Raw genomic sequence first — 18,747 nt, 5'->3', positions numbered from 1 at the left:
AAAACTCTGAAAAACATCTCGGATGGAATCAGAGCCCCTGCCTCTGGGTTAATCCTTAAGTCCCACTGGCCACCGGTATCCCTGTGGGCACACTAAGCTACTGTTTTTCTATCTTCACTCGCTTTATTTCTTCCTCCTTGCCAGTAAATATGAAGTGTTACCCAGTCTAAAAAGCATATCTGCCTTTACTGAAAAGTTAATGGCTACATTTTAAAAATCAACACTGATGATCAAAGATTTGAAACTGGTCAACTTGAGGCCGGGTGCAGTGGCTCACGCCTGTAATCCCAGCACTTTGGGAGGCTGAGGTGGGTGGATCACAAGGTCAAGAGTTCAAGACCAGCCTGGCCAACATGGTGAAACCCCATCTCTACGAAAAATACAAAAATTAGCTGGGCGTGGTGGCAGACGCCTGCAATCCTAGCTACTCAGGAGGCTGAGGCAGAGAATCGCTTGAACCCTGGAGGCAGAGGCTGCAGTGAGCCGCAATTGCGCCACTGCACTCCAGCCTGGGCGACAGAGTGAGACTCTGTCTCAAAAAAAAAAAAAAAAAAGAAGAAAGAAAGAAAGAACTGGTCAAATTGAGCTCAAAAACTTAAATGACAGTGTTACCAAAGTGATATTGCGAGGCCATGTGAAATGACTTACTGATTATGCTTTTAACCACAGGTTAAAAGATGGGTTACCTGCCACCGAGAAATCTGCTCGCTATTTGACTCGGGGCTATTCGTTAATTATCAAGGATGTAACTGAAGAGGATGCAGGGAATTATACAATCTTGCTGAGCATAAAACAGTCAAATGTGTTCAAAAACCTCACTGCCACTCTAATTGTCAATGGTAAGTTTGCTGCTCAGGCTTTCTTCTGGTTCTGGTAGGAAACAAATTAGTGAACACTTATGAATTCAAAAATCAGCATAACAACATCAAAGATAACAAAATTTCAAATAATCATTTGAAAAAACACTTAACATTAAGTTCCCATCTTCAACAATCTCGTGTTTGTTTGTTGTATTCCATAGGCAGCATGATCTTTTATCATTGTAATCACAGTGTACATACCATGGAATCAAATTATTAATATTCTCAAAACACTGCTACTATTTAAAAAAATCTGCATTTTCTTGACAAATAGGAGAGTTTACTTGTTTTTTGTTTCTTGTTTGTTTCCCTGACATCCAAACCAGTGAGAATGTGGTCCTTCATGTGTGGCCCAGGAGAAAGTCATTAGAACAGCTCTTGACTTCTGTCCCATTCTTCATCTCCTTTCCAGTGAAACCCCAGATTTATGAAAAGGCCGTGTCATCATTTCCAGACCCAGCTCTCTACCCACTGGGCAGCAGACAAATCCTGACTTGTACCGCATACGGTATCCCTCGACCTACAATCAAGTGGTGCTGGCGCCCCTGTAACCATAATCATTCTGAAGCAAGGTAGGGACAGTCAGTTTTTTGACTAACTTTCAAATACTTTTTGACACCTGGAATTAAGATTTTTTTAATGGACGCAGATGGGGTGTACTGTATATTTAAGGCAAGGCTCTCCCTGCCTTGGAAAAAGGTGGGCAACAGCTACTCTTCCTTCTTACTGAATATACCTTGCCATTGGCTAACAATTTCATAATTTTTCTCTCTGGTTTACAGTTTTAGAAGCACAAGCACAAAACTAAGGTCCTCCCATGAACTGTTATATGAGCTCAGGTTGGAACTCTGGTATCCTGTTTCTCAATTGAAGATCCCTAGACTTTGGCTATACCACTATGTCAGTTGCATTCGCGTTCCCATTGTTCATTTTTTATTCTTTGGATATGATCCAAGTTCTTCCCAACACCGATGATCACTATGTTTCCTACTTTTGGGCTTTGCTCTTCCATCTGTCTGAAATGCACTTCCACCCACTGCCTGCCTCCTAAGAGGGCCTTACTTATCAAACCCCATGGCTCAGCTCTTACATCACCTTCTCTGTGAACCCTCCTGACTGCCTCATTCAGAATCACGTCTTCCTCCTCAGTATGAACAGCACTTTGTTCACACCATTGTTACATCGCTCGATGCACACAGGTTTGTCTCTCTCTAAGCCAAGAGCTGACTGAGAGTACCCCTGTGTCTTTAGGCTGGGTGAAGGCTGGCACACAGTAGATGCTCAGTGTATATTTGCTAAGCAAATACATCCCCACCCTCTGCTAATTGTGCAACATTTCTTTGCATCCTGTTGATGACTGAGCCTTGTTTGCTTTTTCCTCTTTTTGTTTAGTCTACAGGAATGATACTAAGGATAGTTCATGGGAGCTAATTTGAAGAACAGGAATAGAATTGATAGGTGCAACAATAAGATATTATTGAAACTGCCCAAGAATTATCATTATGCCAAACTATTTTCCTTTTTACTTTTAACTTCACTTGCAGAGTGTTCAGGAGAATTGTTATTTTTAAAAAAAATTGATAGGAAAAGTAAACAAAGCATAATTCTAATGTAAACAGATAGAATGGCTATTTGATTTTCTAGATTATTCCCACAATTCCAACTCGTTTTGCTTAGGGTGTATTACTCTCAGAGTGGAAAGTTACTGGTGAGTTATGGAATTCCTGGAAAGTAGCTATTTCCACACATCTGATTTCTCATTTGACTGTCATTTTCTAATAATAGAAATACAAAGGACTTAAAAATCTTAAATATCTTCTTTACCACTGTGAATGTTTAACGCAAGAGACAGTGAGATCTACTGAAATTCTATACTATTTTGCAAATTTGGGGTATGCATCAATATTAATGGACCCATCCTCCTAGGGTCTTGACATATGTGCCAACCTAACATGCAAATAAATCAAAAAATAACTAAATAATTGAAGCTATTTGATTGGGATAAAAGTGTAGAGTTGAATTTTTCTGGAATAACAGAGCCTTTTCTAAATATATTTACATTTTGTTTTGGCAATATTAAATCTAAAATTTCTATTCTAGGATTAGAACTAGTAACTATGTTAGAAAATAACAATTATGAATGATAGAACATAATGTTATAAATTTGGGTTTAAGTGATGCTGATAAAATGTGATTTGGAGAATGAGGCCAGCTCGAATGGAACTTTGTAAACATTAGCTTTCTTTCCAATTTCTTTGTGGTATATGGGATCTTTCTTTTGTGTTATGCAGTAAGTTCGCCAAGGCCTAAAAAGATGTCTTCTTCCTTTCAGAGTGGTCTCAAGACTCAGAGCATTACCTTAAATGTTTGTTGGCCATTTGAATTATTCTCTGTTAAAGGCATTTTTTTTCACTACTTACAAGACTGATCAGAAATGAAAGTTTAAGGTTGCATATGCTTTATTTCTTTAATATGTTGCTGCTTGAAAGTATCTGCCAAAAATGTACACATCTTTGATGTACAAGAATGAGAACTTGATGTACATTAGTCAGCAGGTACTAATTGAGTAGCCTACCTGTGTCAGACCCAGATTTGGTGCTTGGTGGTTAAATCAGTACAGTTAACTAGAAATGTTTCAAAAATATACGTAGAAACTTTGTACACTAGAAAATAAACAGAACCACTCTTTCACCCTGTCAGAGAGATGAAGCTAAAATTTACAGATAAATGAAGCCCTCTTTAATTACCAAAAGTTCTCAAATATGTCTTTATGTAAATGTATTTGTATATACTTAGATTAACTCAGATTCAGTTGTAGACAGGAATTTTAGTAACACATGAGTAAGAAATGCTCTATTGCACTTAGTTCGAGTGATATGGTAACATATTTGCATACTGGTGTCTACATGATCATCAAAAGAGATTGAGTGACTAATATATGCACACTACTCTCAAATATGTAGAATAATTCCTGGCATTTAAATTTTAGGCTCTAGTGAAAGGGCGTATCTACATATACCCCCGGCTAAAGCATTTGTTCAGTTTGAGGGCAGAATATAGTTGTTTAAGGAACTCGAAACTATTAATTGGTTTAATATGGCCAGACAGTTAATGTATCTAATATAGAAAGAGGTTCAGACCTAACTCAAATTGTTTAGTTTCCTAGAGTCTAATAAATCTGTAAATATATTAAGCTATTTTATAACTACTGACAGTTCAACTAAAAATGTCACCCTTTAAAAAAAGTGGCAAAATGTTTTATGAAAGCGAGCTAAGTTTTAACTGAGTAATATTGTGGTTTTCGTTTTGCCTAGAATTTGTTCTTATAAAACATGAGGAATAAAAGAGAGGAAGGAAAGGATGATTACTTTTAAACTCAAACAGGAAATGAACCAAGAAGAAATAAAGCAGAATCTTTCCCCTTTTCAGTTTTTTTGCATTAAAAAAAGGAAAATGGGGCCAGGTGCAGTGGCTCATGCCTGTAATCCCAACACCTTGGGAGGCCAAGGCGGAAGGATCACCTGAGGTCAGAAGTTTGAGACCAGCCTGGGCAACATAGTGAAACCCCGTCTCTACTTAAAATACAAAAATTAGCCGGGCGTAGGGGCGGGCACCTATAATTCCAGCTACTTGGGAGGCTGAGGCAGGACAGTTGCTTGAACCTGGGAGGTGGAGGTTGCAGTGAGCTGAGATTGCACCACTTCTCTGCAGCCTGGGCAACAAGAGCAAAACTCCGTATCAGAAAAAAAAAAGAAAAAGAAAGAAAAGAAAAATGATAAGAAAACTACGATATTTCTTTTGAATATTAATAACACCAAAATAAGTCATCAACACTGAATGAGGTGGAATATTTTATTTTTCTCATCCTCAGCCAACTGATAGACTTCTAAATAGATATTCCTAAACCTGCTCCCATGAGTCTCAGCAAAAAGCCAGAGAGCATCATAAGGATGTTAGGCATATAGTGCCTTCCACATGTCTGTAGTTTACAGCCTCTGCTCATATAAAATAAAGATAATGATACACACTTCATAGAAGGACTATGAGGATCGAATGAGATAATGTATTTAGAAAGTTACAGAGTGCCACAGATTTTTCATTGCTACCATTGGGGTACATTTCTTTAAATAAGACCCAAGAACCTTTAATGAACTTGAAACGATATTTCTGCCTACTATAGAGCTAGTTTCACAACAGTTAGCAGTTTTACCAAACATTTCTGAGAAATGAATGTAAATTATGGAATGTAAAATACAGTTTTGTTGTGCTTTAAAAATAGTAATTTAGTAGGTCTAGGGTGGAGGGTGGCTGTGGAATTGAGGAAAATATGACTTTTCAGAAGAAGAAAAATTAAGGAACTACAGAAGAGTTAGGCAAAAGTAAAAGGAAGAGTAAATGGAAGGGTGTCATGAGGGAATGAAGTAATTCTCCCAGTTCATGTGGGCTGCCCCATTCATTGTTTTCCCGTCATGAGAGGAAGTGGTTCTGCCCTGTGGGTTGGCTGAGGCTGGGTGGGCTGAGTGGGCATGTAGGGGAGCTGATGCCTGCTGGACCAGTCCACTTTCGATCTCTAGAACTTCACGTTTCCCCTGCATTTTGAACAACTAAGTAGTACTACTAAACCCCCCGTGGACTGAGCTCCGCTTGATCTTACAGTCCTCTGTGAACTCTGCCACAGTACTGATGCAGCCTCACAGGAGTTACTATTTAGATAAGATTGTCCATGGCAAGGAGGTTGGTTGGTTTCTAAAGGAACAATAGTAATACAGGACTGGAGGGAAGGGGACTTTCTCTGGGGAATGGAAAGTGTGGATTTGAGGAACCAAGGAGAGGATGGCGCAAGGACAGTCTTGGCATAATCAGTTTGTACTGCAGATCACTATTTTCTCAGGAAGCATCTAAGATGTTGGAAGGCTACTTTGCTTTATGTGTGCTTGAATACCAAGGAGACCCTCGGGTAGCTGACTGCGTGGCCTGAGTGGGTCTTTGTGCTCATCTGTTCCCCACAAACAGGGCATGGTGGGGGGCTTCTGCTGATCTCCTTCCTGGTACTCTCATGAGCTCTGATCACCTCCTCCATGGGTGTCCAGAGTCCACCTGGTTGTTTCTGGATTGTCTTTTCTTCTTTCTAAAACTAAGATCTGTTTCTAAAATGTTGAATGTGTTTGGGTCTTTCCTCTAGGGAGGTTCAGTGCCTGCAGCCTTTGATTACTGCAGTTTTGTTTTGAGAGCACACATTCTTTAGATCTTAGATCTCTCTCCCCATTTATCACAAATCGTAGTTTCAAAGGAAGAAGTAACACGGATTGATTATAATAGATAGAGTTGTACCACATACTGTGTTATTCCCCTCTAATGGGGAAAAAAAAAAAAAACTTAGGTAACACTGGGTTCTTTGTGAACAATCTCATTTTCTTTATAAGCTATCTGTGATAACTACTCAAAATATGTAGAGAAACATTTCTATCTACATTGCATTAATATTGCTGACATCTTACAAAGCAACTTGGCATGTCACTGATATTCAGTCTAAATATACTGTCAACCATCTGCTCATCACACAAATATTTATTAGGCACCAACTGTGTGTAAAACACGAAGATAAATACCACTTGTCTTTAGCATTTATATTTGCATTATACAAGATTAAACATAGTTGGTGATTACTTACAGGATCTATATAGGTACCTGTAAAATATCTACTACATCCTCCCAAAGATAGAGAATTGGGAATCAAGGAAGCAAGTCCTATTCTTGGCACAGTCCCTGACTTCTGTGTGATCTTGGCCAGTTCTTTGATCTGTGTTTCTATTTCCCCTTCTGTAAATGGCAATGGCTGTGCTTCCCCTTTCCTATCATACACAGCTATGAATGAGTTAACTTAGAAAATCACTGTAAATTATATTTTCTTCCTTCAAAAAGGCTTGAAAGTATTTCCCAGTGGCTGCACACTGACGTTTCCCTTCTGTTCCTTATAAACTGTAAGGCAATTTGACCATTAACTCTGAGGATCGGTGACAAATTAATAGAAAATTTCAACTTATGAAAGTAGAATGACTGTCAGAAAAGTCTTAAATGGAGGTACAAACTCTGTGACACAGAACTGACTCCATGTTTATAATGTTAATGAGGGCCCAGTAAGGAAAAAAAAGATGGTGCTGCAGCTCCTCCACCACTGGGGCCAAGCCGTGTTTTCTGCAGTGCCAACCTGGACCACCTTGCCAGCCTCGGTCCGGCCCATACAAATGAAGGCATTCTCATTCTCTGCCCAGTTAGCTCTAAAGCTTTGCCTGCTTTATTTGGTCTTTTGCCAGTGGGTCTCTTCAGGGTGTGAAAAACGTTGGGTTCTCAACTCATGGAAGGTTGAGGGAGAACATTATTCTTTTGACTTTCTTAGATAAAAAGGTGGGTTTTCTAAGAAAAATCTATTAGACATACATGGACTCTCAAGGAACTACTTGCAAAACTCTAAAGTAGGTCAGGACTGGAGTCTAAACTAATCACATGCTTTAGAAGTTAACTAGAAAATAATGTTTACCGCCATTCTCAGTGACAGTGTGACGTCCCATGTCTGAAACACTCTTCATGTGCCCTAGCCGTAGAGTACTGTTGGGGGTGGGGTGGATGGTGTCAAGAGAAAGCTGACCACTCTAAGAGTAAGGGTGGTTTACTGCCTCCCGTCCGGGGATGGGGGGGTGGGGTGGCCTACAATATCAGAAAAGCAGAGGCATCTAGGAACTCTGAGAAGGGCTTCTGAGAAGGGCTTGCCTAATTGCATTTCTCTATTGTTTACGTCAGCAAATTGGCAAAGAAAGGAGGGCCTGAGTCATTAGGGATGTGTTAGGGATAGATCATTTGGGGGAAACATAGTTTGGCGCATCAGTGGGGTATGTAAAATTAACAGGACAGAAACAAGACAATTGTTAATGGTAGTTAATTAGAAATGTACTCAAAGACCCAAATTTAATTGACTGCCAACATGAATGTCTATTATTTTTATGCTGTAACAGTTTTATGTCCCATATTTTATTTTACATCTACACAATGAAAGTTTTAACAATATAAAGATTGAAAAAGTCAGCATTTCCTGGGGGCAAAATGGAGGTCAGATGTCTGAGGGAAGCTGTAATTTAAGACCTCTTCTTGTAGAAATACGGTCACATACCTCATGTTTAAATATTGATCACATTCTTCCTAAGTACACATACAATTTGTATCCATCCGTGTGTCTCAACATACATTCTATACAGTGCGTGCCTGGGTATGCAGCCTCAATTCAGCCACGCTACAGAGAATTTTAATTTACCACAAACAAAACCTTGAATCAAAATGAGTACTTTAAAGAAGACCACTTGACCAAAGACCACTTAAGCAGGACTTTGAGCTTGAACAAACAGCCAAATAAAACTGGCCATCTTATACAGGAGGCTTTCATCACAAGCCAAAAGTGAATGTTCACTTACTAATGAGAAACTTCTTGCATTCTGTTATATAATTACTGGACGAGGAAGTGCATGCTGCTCAATGTGAATGTTCGAACAACAGCCCTGATTAATATTTCAAACAAAGTCCTGAGAACAGAGCATGAGTTCATTTGCCAAAGGCCCCTTTGCCACTTTTCTATGCTTTGTGAGATTTTCCTCCTTTTCCCAGTCTTCTTAGTAATACGGTGAAACTGACGAATAATTGTTTCTAATGAGTTAACTGTCTCCTGTAATTGCTATCAAACATTTCATTATGTGTTTTAAATTAAACCAAAAGGCTGAGTCACAGGAAATCTATGTGGGATGGTTTTTTTGTTTTTTTGTTTCTGAAATGGAGTCTTGCTCTGTCGCCCAGGCTGGAGTGCAGTGGTGCGATCTCGGCTCACTGCAACCTCCACCTCCTGGGTTCAAGTGATTCTCCTGCCTCAGCCTCTCAAGTAGCTGGGATTACAGGCGTGTGCCACGACACCCGGCTAATTTTTTGTATTTTTTAGTAGAGACGGGGTTTCACTGTGTTAGCAAGAATGGTCTCCATCCCCTGACCTCGTGATCCGCCTGCCTCGGCCTCCCAAAGTGCTGGGATTACAGGCGTGAGCCACCGCGCGCGGCCGCTGGATGGTTTTTATAGTGATCTTTTCAGCAAGATTCAATGTAGCTTCTCAGGTTACCAGAAGATAGTGACACACAATTTGGGAAGATTCCTTAAGAAGATTGGCAGAATCTTTCAGATTTTCTTCGGCCAAATTCACAGATTGAATGAGCATTTTTATTATTGAATCTAGAAACTAATGTCCTGACACAAGATCTTTAGGTGATGGATAAGTAGAACAAATCACTTACTAAACATGCGCGTCTGCCTGGGGATCTACATTTTAGTGTATCTTCACTGACTTGGTAGATTTTTTTCTAAAATATGGTATCTAGGTGACTTTAATGTAAAATCAGTGCCCTTTTAGGTGACAAAGCAGAGCCTGTTGGATTGAGAAGATGGAAAGGGCGTGATAGATTTAGACTCTGGCCCTGACAGTGCCTTATAATGAACTTCTAATCACTAGCCCTTGTTTCCTCATACTTTCTCTAGAAGCCTCCTAGGACGTTTTGCCACCTTGAATACAATGGTCTACTTCATTATAATAGCTGTGATAGACTTAATCAATAAGTCATTTTTGGTGCCAAAAGCCATGTTCACCCCTTTACACACATTATCTCTAGTCTGTACAACAGTTCCACGGAATGGTGATTACTTCCCCTCTTTTCCCATAAGTAAAACTGAGGCTCAGGGAGTCATTTCTCAGGTGTTTTCAGATTAGGGTATGAAGAGGGAGGGCTGGGCACAGTGGCTCAGGACTATAATCCCAGCGCTTGGGAGGCTGAGGTGAGAGGATCAGTTGAGCCCAGGAGTTGCAGACCAGTCTGGGCAACATACAGAGGCCCCATCTCTACAAAAAAAATAAAAATAAAAAAATTAGCTGGGCATGGTGACACACGTCTATGTTTCCAGCTACTCAGGAGGCTGAGACGGGAGGAAGGCTTGAGCCTGGGAGGTCGAGGCTGCAGTGTCATCACTGGACTGCAGCCTGGGAGACAGAGTGAGACCTTGTCTCAAATAAATACATAAATAAAAGACAAGGGGCTAGATACATTGGCCTTCCAGAAGGTTACTTTTCCCTGGTGTCCCATAGGAGTCCTCAGAGGAGATCTCTGTGGATTCCCAGAGGAAAGAGCTGAAGTCAGTAGGGAATAGGTTTGGGAGGGCGCCTGCCTAACCTGAGGGGTTTGCTCTTGTCTGTAGTGAGTTAGAGCTGGCCCGTCTGTTGAGTTAGAGTAGAGCGGAGAATGGGAGAGGAAAGGAGAAAAACGCAAGCAGCAAATCGGTGAACTGGGCTCAAATTTCATGATATCTTCGGGCTCCAGTGGTGACCTACAGCTGGTTTGGGCCCCACATCTGCAGGTGGGAGTAGGAACTGGAGGATAAACTCCACTGGGATGAGCAGTGCCTCCAGCCTCAGGAGGGAGGCAAGTCTAACTCACAGTTAATGTGCCTGCTTATTGTGGCACTTCCCCCTGTTTGTATTGTCCTTTTCTGTGACTTTCGCACCATCCAGTGGTATTTGATCTCTTGCAGGGCAGGGAAGCCCCATTCTCTCATTTATTGTTCGGAATTAATGTTCTGGATTAGGATTCAGCAAGCGCTCAGCCCTCAGTGGGCCTCACAAAGCTCATGGCTATTTAGGCAGGAGAGCAATTAAAGGCAATGAAAAAGAGGGGTCAAAAGAAAATGAAGGAGAAAACATGAGGGTTTATAGTTGATGAGGGAATGAAATGGGGACATGGAGGCTGCTAATTTCAGCCTCGGCATGCCTTGACCTAGTCACTGCAAATGATTAATTCACTCAGAATTGAAGAATTTGAGCCAGGCACAGTGGCGTGCTCTTGTAATCCCAGCTATGCGGGAGGACTGCTTGAACCCAAGAGTCCTGGGCAACATAGCAAGACCCCCATCTCAAAAGAAAAAAAAGAAATTAAGGAATGTTAAAGATTTAATTTTTAAAAAGAGATTGTTTTATAGGTGAGAAATTGTGGCTCAAAGATAAATAGTTATCTCATTTCACAGCTAGTTAATGGCAAGCTTGGGACTAGATGCATTTCTCTGATTCCTGTTTACTATTATTTCCACCATAACACTGTATTGAGTCTCCATGGGAGGTGCTTATAATCTGGCCAAACGAGTCAACCATGAGTGGTAGATGGTGAGTGCTGCAGTTTAGAGGCAGCACCAAGGAGGAGGTGGGATCTGGGCCCTAAAGAGGATGGGTAGGTCTTGGAAAGTTAAATGGAAGGGGAGAGGGACAAAGTTGTGATGCAGTGACATAGGCATACAAACAGGTTGGAAAGTTGAAAAGAACTTGCCAGAGATTAATGTGATTGGTTCATCAGATTTGGGTTGAGAAAAAATAAAAACCAAAATTGGAAAAGTAATTTTGGACCTGATGTGAAACTTTTTCAATGGAGGCTGAATGGTTGAGCCAGGCAGTCACTACCTGGCTAGTGCCTGGATGTTCTGCTATCTATTGGCCAGAAACCTACTTTGTCCCTCCTTCCAGGCTGATGGGCTTCCACAGACTCATTATTGGTGGTCTTCTACCTGTGGCACTCCATCAACCTGCGGTATGCGCACTGTATCTCAGAAACTCTACCCTCCATGCCTGAAAATCAAAGGCTTGGGTTTTCACTCACCCTTTTAAAAAACATTACATGGGTGCATATTATTCAATTTCTAAGGTCTTTAATGTTCCATTTGCCTTGTCGTCATCATTGAAAATTACTTAAGATGATCACTGATTGCTACCTTATTGACAAATCAGCCCTTGTGAGTGTGAAAAAAGTCCTTGAACAAGTAGCGTGAGGAAAACAAAAATTGGTATTTAAAGACCATCTAGATATAATAGAAGATGGTGGCTGACAGAGGCTGTATAGCCTGGGGTTTCTACTTTTATTTTCTTTATAGCTAAGTTATTAAGCATTTACCTATGGGATGTTAAGTGCTGGATGTGTGTTTTATATGCATCATCTCATTGAATTATCACAGAACTTCTCTAAGACAAATACTACAATTATTACCATTTTCCAGATCAGGTAGAGAGTTTGAGTATCTTATTAGGACACTAGTCCTGGTTAACATGTCAAAGAGCCTGTAAGTGAGCAGCCTTCCAGCATGACATCAACCAGGCAGTTGAAAGCATATCATTTGTCACTACCAGGATTGGTTGTGTCACAACTACTTAGACATTAAAATGAGTCATTTTTAGTCAAAAGCTCATGATCCTGAAAACGGGTATGGTGACATCAAAAGCTCACAATCCTGAAAACCGGTATGGTGACATCAAGAGATGCAACATAGTTTAGAGTTTAAGGACGTGGGCTCTGTTGCCTGAATCCTGGCTCTGCCACCTACTGGCATCCACTGGCTGTATGATTCTGGGCAAAATAAATCACCTCTCTGAGTCTGGGTTTCCTCATCTACAAATGGAGTTAACAGTACTGACATCATAAGGTTGTTTGAGGAGTTAAATGTGATCATAGATGTGAGGTACTTAGCACAGTGGCTGGCACATTGCAAGTGCTAAGTTTGTTTGCTGAAAAGTACCTGGTACTTCTAGTACTTTTAGGCAGCCCTAGGGCTGCCCACTGCAAAGCCACTTCCCTCTGAAGTGGCATCATATACACGCTAATGTTCTGACAAGATGATCCATGCTATTAGGTTAATGTTCTCCCAGGAAATATATTTACATCTTGGGACAGGTCCTCTGACTGTTTATTCCAAAGAAATCAGAGTGGGACCAGAAATGGTGGCTGTTTCAGATTATTTGGGAAATCAAAGGAGTTACAGTATCCAAGGAGCTACTCTCGTTGGTGAATTCTCCCTCAGCTATTCAAATGGTCAATCACTCAAGTCTTGTTCAGCCTATAGTAGTATATGGGCTCTTGTCATTTTACTTGCCTGTGCTCAATTGTATTCTGATATTTTTCCATGAATTTGACTTGTCTCTTCAATAAACATATATGTTTCTAAATAACAGAAGGAATTAAATCATCTGCTTCTTGCAGGGGGTGTGATTTTACATCTTACACGAAATAAGAGTGAGCAAATTCTGTTTCAGTTGAATAAGATGGTGCTATTATTATTATTATTTTTGAGACAGAGTTTCGCTCTTGTTGCCCAGGCTGCAGTGCAATGGCGCAATCTTGGCTCACTGCAACCTCCGCCTCCCGGGTTCAAGCAATTCTCCTGCCTCAGCCTCCCAGGTAGCCGGGATTACAGGCATGCGCCACCACACCCGGTTAATTTTTTTTTTTTTTTTCCAGTAGAAACAGGGTTTCTCCACGTTGGTCAGGCTGGTCTCAAACTCCCGACCTCAGGTGGTCCACCCGCTTTGGCCTCCCAAAGTGCTGGGATTACAGGTGTGAGCCACCATGCCTGGCAAAAATGGTGGTATTATTGACAAGCCAATATTTTTGCCTATCTTTGAAGATAGGCAAGAAGAGGAGGCCATTGCCAGTCAGTTTCCTATTTGCCATTAGACTTGATGACACTGCTTTGCATGTCAGCATCCTTGCCTGAGTTGAAACTGTCCATGACTATCAGTTTGTCAGGTGCTGACACTGCTGTGCTGAGGTTAGTCAGGGCCCTGGCAGATCCCATGTATCCATTAATATTCATCATTGCGAATGGAGAGGTGCTGATGGTGGTGACATCGTGCTTAGGTCAGGTGTGTGTGTGAGGTCATTTGACAGTCACTAGAGCCCCTTTTTCGGCACACTTGAGATAAGTGTAGATGGCAGGGTTGACATCTGATCTGAGGTAGGGTTGACATCTGATGTGAGGTTGGGTCCACATCTCATCTGGCCATTCTTTGGCAGGACCCACTCTTCTCATCAGGGAGTTAACTGAGCAAAAGACAAGTGTTGCTCACCCACTACTTCCCAGGTGATTGGGCCAGGCACCAAAGCTATAATGATGAATAAAACATAGTCCCGGTGTGTACGTAAGTAGCTCTCGATGAAATCAGATAATAAACTGACAACTAACATTAATGATTTGTTTCCTGTGTGCCAGGCACTGTGCTAAGCGTGTTACACATTTAGTATCACCCTAATATTTGCTGATGTCAAACCAATCTTCTTTCAATTCTTTATTTAAATTATTTCCCTTATGTGTGCGTTTTTAGTGCCTATAATAAAACTAGTAAAACATGGTAGCTTGGGGTTGCTTGTTTGAGTCGGTTATGCTAAGAACACATCCATTCCCAAAGAATTTGAGGTAGTTCACAAAAAGGACAATACATAACTAAGCAGCCTTGGTGAAGTGAAAAAATGGGTAAGACCAGTATGGAGGTACGGCCCACAGGCTTTACTTTCCAGTTGTCAAGAGCAAGAAAGAGAAGTGAAACAAACATTTGCAAGATTAACGGGCTCATAAGATACCTTTCAGAGAACTGAGATCCAAGAGAAGTGATTTCTTCTCTCATGTGCTGTGGGACACTAATAGTAGGCAAACTCCCTGACCACACTTCTTCCACAGTGAGTGTCAGGTCTGGTAACTAACATCCCTCAATGTTGGCCAATGCCATAGCGCCAAAGCAGAATTTATTAAAAGTGATTTTGTGGGCTGGTGTGATCTAAGGACAAAATTTTAGAATGATACAAGAAATCAACAAGACTGCTAAGTTCTCCGAGCAATCTTCTGTGACTACAATTCTTGTAGTCAGGTTTTTGACATCCAGAGTTACATAACTGGAATGTTATAAAACCATGATTTCAACTCAGGTCTGACTAGCTCTAAAATCTATGTTCCTTATGCTAACCTGTGATTCCCTACCTCCACTCCCAAAAGCTTTCTGGATGTTTCAGTATTGACCACTAAATAAGAAGTAAGTTGTTCGCTTCCTTTTCGTGAGAACAAAATATAATGATAGCTTAAAATATTCTCCACTGAGTAACTGCAGCTACTATTTTAAGCCTCCTTCTTGAATGTGTTAAAGGATATTTTTTGTAGGCGCTCCTAATTTTTTCTTAAAGATTTCTTATTTCTCAAATCACACTTCCTCACCGACTATTCTTTCAGTAAGAAGAAAAGTGAATGAACGAAACAGGTGTCCTCTGTGAGGCCCCTATCTGGGTGTAGCCAAGTAAGCACCCACTCTTTTAGCCTCTCAGTTACCCACGTGCAGGCCCGTGAGGATCCCCTGGCCCTGGACTGTGTGAAGGAGAGCGGGGAGCTGGGAGGGAGAGAGTGTCTGGCTTGGGAGGGGGCGGGGAGATTGCTGGCACTCACTCTAGAAGCCAGCAGAAGGAGCAAGGAGGAAGGAAAAGCAGAGGCTGGGAAGAAGGGCCATGTTCTGAGTGTGAATGGACCACAGGGCCCTCGAGAGCAGGAAGCAGCGTGAGCCAAGACGCTCACGGAAAAGCTCTTATCTAAACAGAGGTGGCCCAGGACGCTGGATCCCCTCCACCATTGTCCAGGGAGCCGATCCGAAGTCCACAACCCCCGAAACTCTTCTCCACTCCCCCTTCTCCATTGAGGCAAGAAGTAATTTTCAGTATGGGCTCCAAGGCGTCACAAGGTCTCTCACTGCACAAGAAAGTCACTCCTCCAGGATCCCCTCAGCCTGACCCTGTGACCACCCTGAAGGCCCAGGCCCTTTTCCTGGAGCAAGAGGAGCAGGAACCATTCTGTCTAAACACTCCTTCCAATGCTACGCCTTTTTCTGCCAGCATCCGCTCTCCTATATTGTTTCATCTGTTGTAAGAGAACGTGGCCGGCTGCAGTGGCTCTCGCCTGTAATCCCAGCACTTTGGGAGGCCGAGGTGGGTGGATCACTTGAGGTCAGGAGTTCGAGACCAGCCTCAAGACGGCAAAACCCTATCTCTATTAAAAATACCAAAATTACCCAGACGTGGTGGCACACGCCTGTAATCCCAGCTACTCTGGAGGCTGAGGCAGAAGAATCTCTTGAACCTGGGAGGCGGAGGTTGTAGTGAGCCAGGATGGTACCACTGCACTCCAGCCTGGGGGACACACTGAGACATTGTCTCAAAAAAGAAAGAAAGAGAGAGAGGGAGAGAGGGGGAGAGAGAGAGAGAGAGAAAGAGAGAGAGGAGGGGAAAAGATAGTGTTTGCAGATTCTGTTAATCTGATGGCTCAGACACACAATCACTAATGTTTTGACACACACCCACAGTAGCAGAAGAATGTTTACATCAGGCCCTGCTACAGGATGGCCGCCATAATGGAGACCAGCCCTGGTCGTGCCCTCTGGCAGGGTTCCAGATGAGCTTTTTTTTTTCCTTCCTATTTTTTTTAAAGACATTTTACAGCTTCAATTTGCTTTTCATTACTCCTCTATCCTTTTGTTTCCTAGCTTGAAATGATTCAATATTCTTTACAAACAGATTCTAATCACAGTTAGCACGTGCAGTAAAATCTCATTAAACAGATAAGCAGAGTTCACACAAGTCTTCAGATTTCATCATCCAAAAAAAAAAAAAAGGAGAGGGAGATTACTGTCTTGAGACTTCGTAGAACTTTCTAGACCCTTTTTGTTGCCAAATTAAATGTGCTTTCATTATACATTTATATAAACATTCATTCCCAGACAATGGTTCCGTCTCAAATAGGCAACCACTGGGTGTTGGGTACTCAAATCACCACTCACCCACACCCCTGTCCCCGGGGCACTCATTCTAGTATTGGAGTTTATAATAAAACAGGCCAGCTTCATCCCAGAACATGCTCCTTGATCATGCAGACAAAAATAAGTTACCAAGGAGAGAAAAAAATTGTGATAAATATTGGATGGTTTTATTTTGTTGTAAGATTTTTTATTTTTTATTTTTTATTTTTTTTGAGACGGAGTTTCGCTCTTGTTGACCAGGCTAGAATGCAATGGTGCGATCTCGGCTCACCACAAACTCCGCCTCCCAGGTTCAAGCTATTCTCCTGCCTCTGCCTCCCCAGTAGCTGGATTACAGGCCACCATACCTGGCTAATTTTTGTATTTTTAGTAGAGACAGGGTTTCTCCATGTTGGTCAGGTTTGTCCCGAACTCCCAATCTCAGGTGATCCACCCACCTCAGCCTCCCAAAATGCTTTACAGGTGTGAGTCACCACGCCTGGCCAGATTTTTTTTTAATGATAAAATGTATCAGCCAGTAGAAGGCAAAGAGTTCCTATAATTTCACCATCAAAGCATGTTTATGACCAAAACAAACTAGAATTTATGCCAAAAATGTAACTATAAAGTAGTCTTCTGCCCCTTTCCCCTGTCCTTGTCCACCAATAGACAGGTACATCATCTTTCTCCCTCTTAAAAGCAAACATTTAATTTTGCTAGTGTCTGACTTTGTGCTGGTTTGAATTTAGAGGCCCCCCCCGAGTTTTCCTCTGTAACAGGTGACTCTGAGCCAGACTTCCCCCATGGTGGGAAAGGTTTGGGGAGGTTTCTTGGGATCAGAAGTCACCCTACATGATGGACAGAGCTCTGGGATGGTGAAAAGAGGAGAGTCTGGGTTCTGATCCTAATTCTGCTCCTTTCCCTGTGAACTTGAGCAAAGCATTTGATTTTTCAGAGTCTCAGTTTCCTTATGGATAAAAGGATTTACGAAATAAGGATCATAATACCTGCTTCATAGGGTGACTGTGAGAACTAATTAAGGCAAAATGTGTATTGCTTCTAGCCCAGGCTTTAGTAGCACATAGTAGCAGCTCACAAAACTTGTTTCCCTTCAAGCAGCCAAGAATCAGATATGAGCACAACAGAGATTTGAAATGCCAGCTTAATATCATTTATTGAAAGAGGATCCTTTTTAAAAACAAATCTGTGTGTCTTAAGACTAAGGCTGTAGAGCAGACCTTCTAGAATCAATGTGGTTATTAAACTGGCAGGAAATCATTTATGAAATGAGAATTTTATACTGGATTGCTACAGGAGTCTTGGGTACCATAACAGGCACTAAACAGATGGACAGTTTCTAGAAAGGCTAAATGAAGTGTTGAACCATCCCACCCAATACTCCAAGAGAATTGATCATTTTCTCACAAGAGAACCACTTCAAAGAAAACCCAAGTACTTACTATCACAGCTAACGCTCACCCAGCTGGGCTTTCCTTTCTGATTCCACCAGATGTGACAGTCTATCCCCCTAAGGAAAGAAAGTACTGGCTCTGAGCTTTAAGTAGGGGGAGGGGAGAGGAAGGCAGGAGGAATGAAGAAAATCTAAAAATAAGAATTGTTAAAAACCAGCAATTAAGAAAAAGCACAGGTGAACAAAGGGGTACCTTTGGGTGTGCATTGTGCATTACGTTTCGTGAGCGTTGGATTTGAAAAGGTGAATGGAACCTGTCTTGAATTTAGGAACTGCAGGGTGACAAAGTGAGCTCTCATAGAAACTGTAATATAAACTGTAATTGCAGACTGTGCATGCACTGGTCATTCAACATATTTTGATTGTGTAAGATGAGAGATGTTTAGCAAATTTTGGAAGGAGACTGACCATGTTATGCAAAAGGAGCTAAAAAAAAAAATAAAGACATGGACTCCTCAACATAGTAATGGTGTTTGTATAGTGAATATTTGAGATGTCTTTTCTTACTATATCCAAGAAGTACTGAAGCATAATAATTTCTTGTCATATGATGGTAGTACATGGATATCATGTTACATATGGTGTTGGGGTCAAGTGCACAGGTTCTGAAATGAGCCAGAACTGAGTACAAATTCTGCCAGCACTCATACTGTCAAGACTGTAGGTTTGACCAGGCACATTGGCTCACACCTGTAATCCCAGTACCTCGGGAGGCTGAGGCAGGCAGATTGCTTGAGCCCAGGAGTTCAAGATCAGCC

General features: G+C 41.5%; 1 protein-coding gene across 3 annotated transcripts in view; it reads left to right on the top strand.

Annotated features, from left to right (window-relative positions):
* FLT1 (fms related tyrosine kinase 1) overlaps nt 1–18,747 on the top strand; it is a 195,169-nt gene that overhangs the window by 67,600 nt on the left and 108,822 nt on the right. For all 3 annotated transcript variants that reach the window (XM_025364472.1, XM_025364473.1, XM_025364474.1), the window contains exons 9-10: nt 670–839; nt 1,273–1,432. In XM_025364472.1, the coding sequence (XP_025220257.1) occupies nt 670–839; nt 1,273–1,432 (330 nt within the window). The remainder of the gene's footprint in view (nt 1–669; nt 840–1,272; nt 1,433–18,747) is intronic.

The sequence above is a fragment of the Theropithecus gelada genome, chromosome 17 (assembly GCF_003255815.1).
Source record: "Theropithecus gelada isolate Dixy chromosome 17, Tgel_1.0, whole genome shotgun sequence".
Taxonomy (NCBI): Eukaryota; Metazoa; Chordata; class Mammalia; order Primates; family Cercopithecidae; genus Theropithecus; species Theropithecus gelada.
The sequence above is the reverse complement of the archived record's forward strand: the minus strand, read 5'-3'. Positions and strand labels throughout refer to the sequence as shown.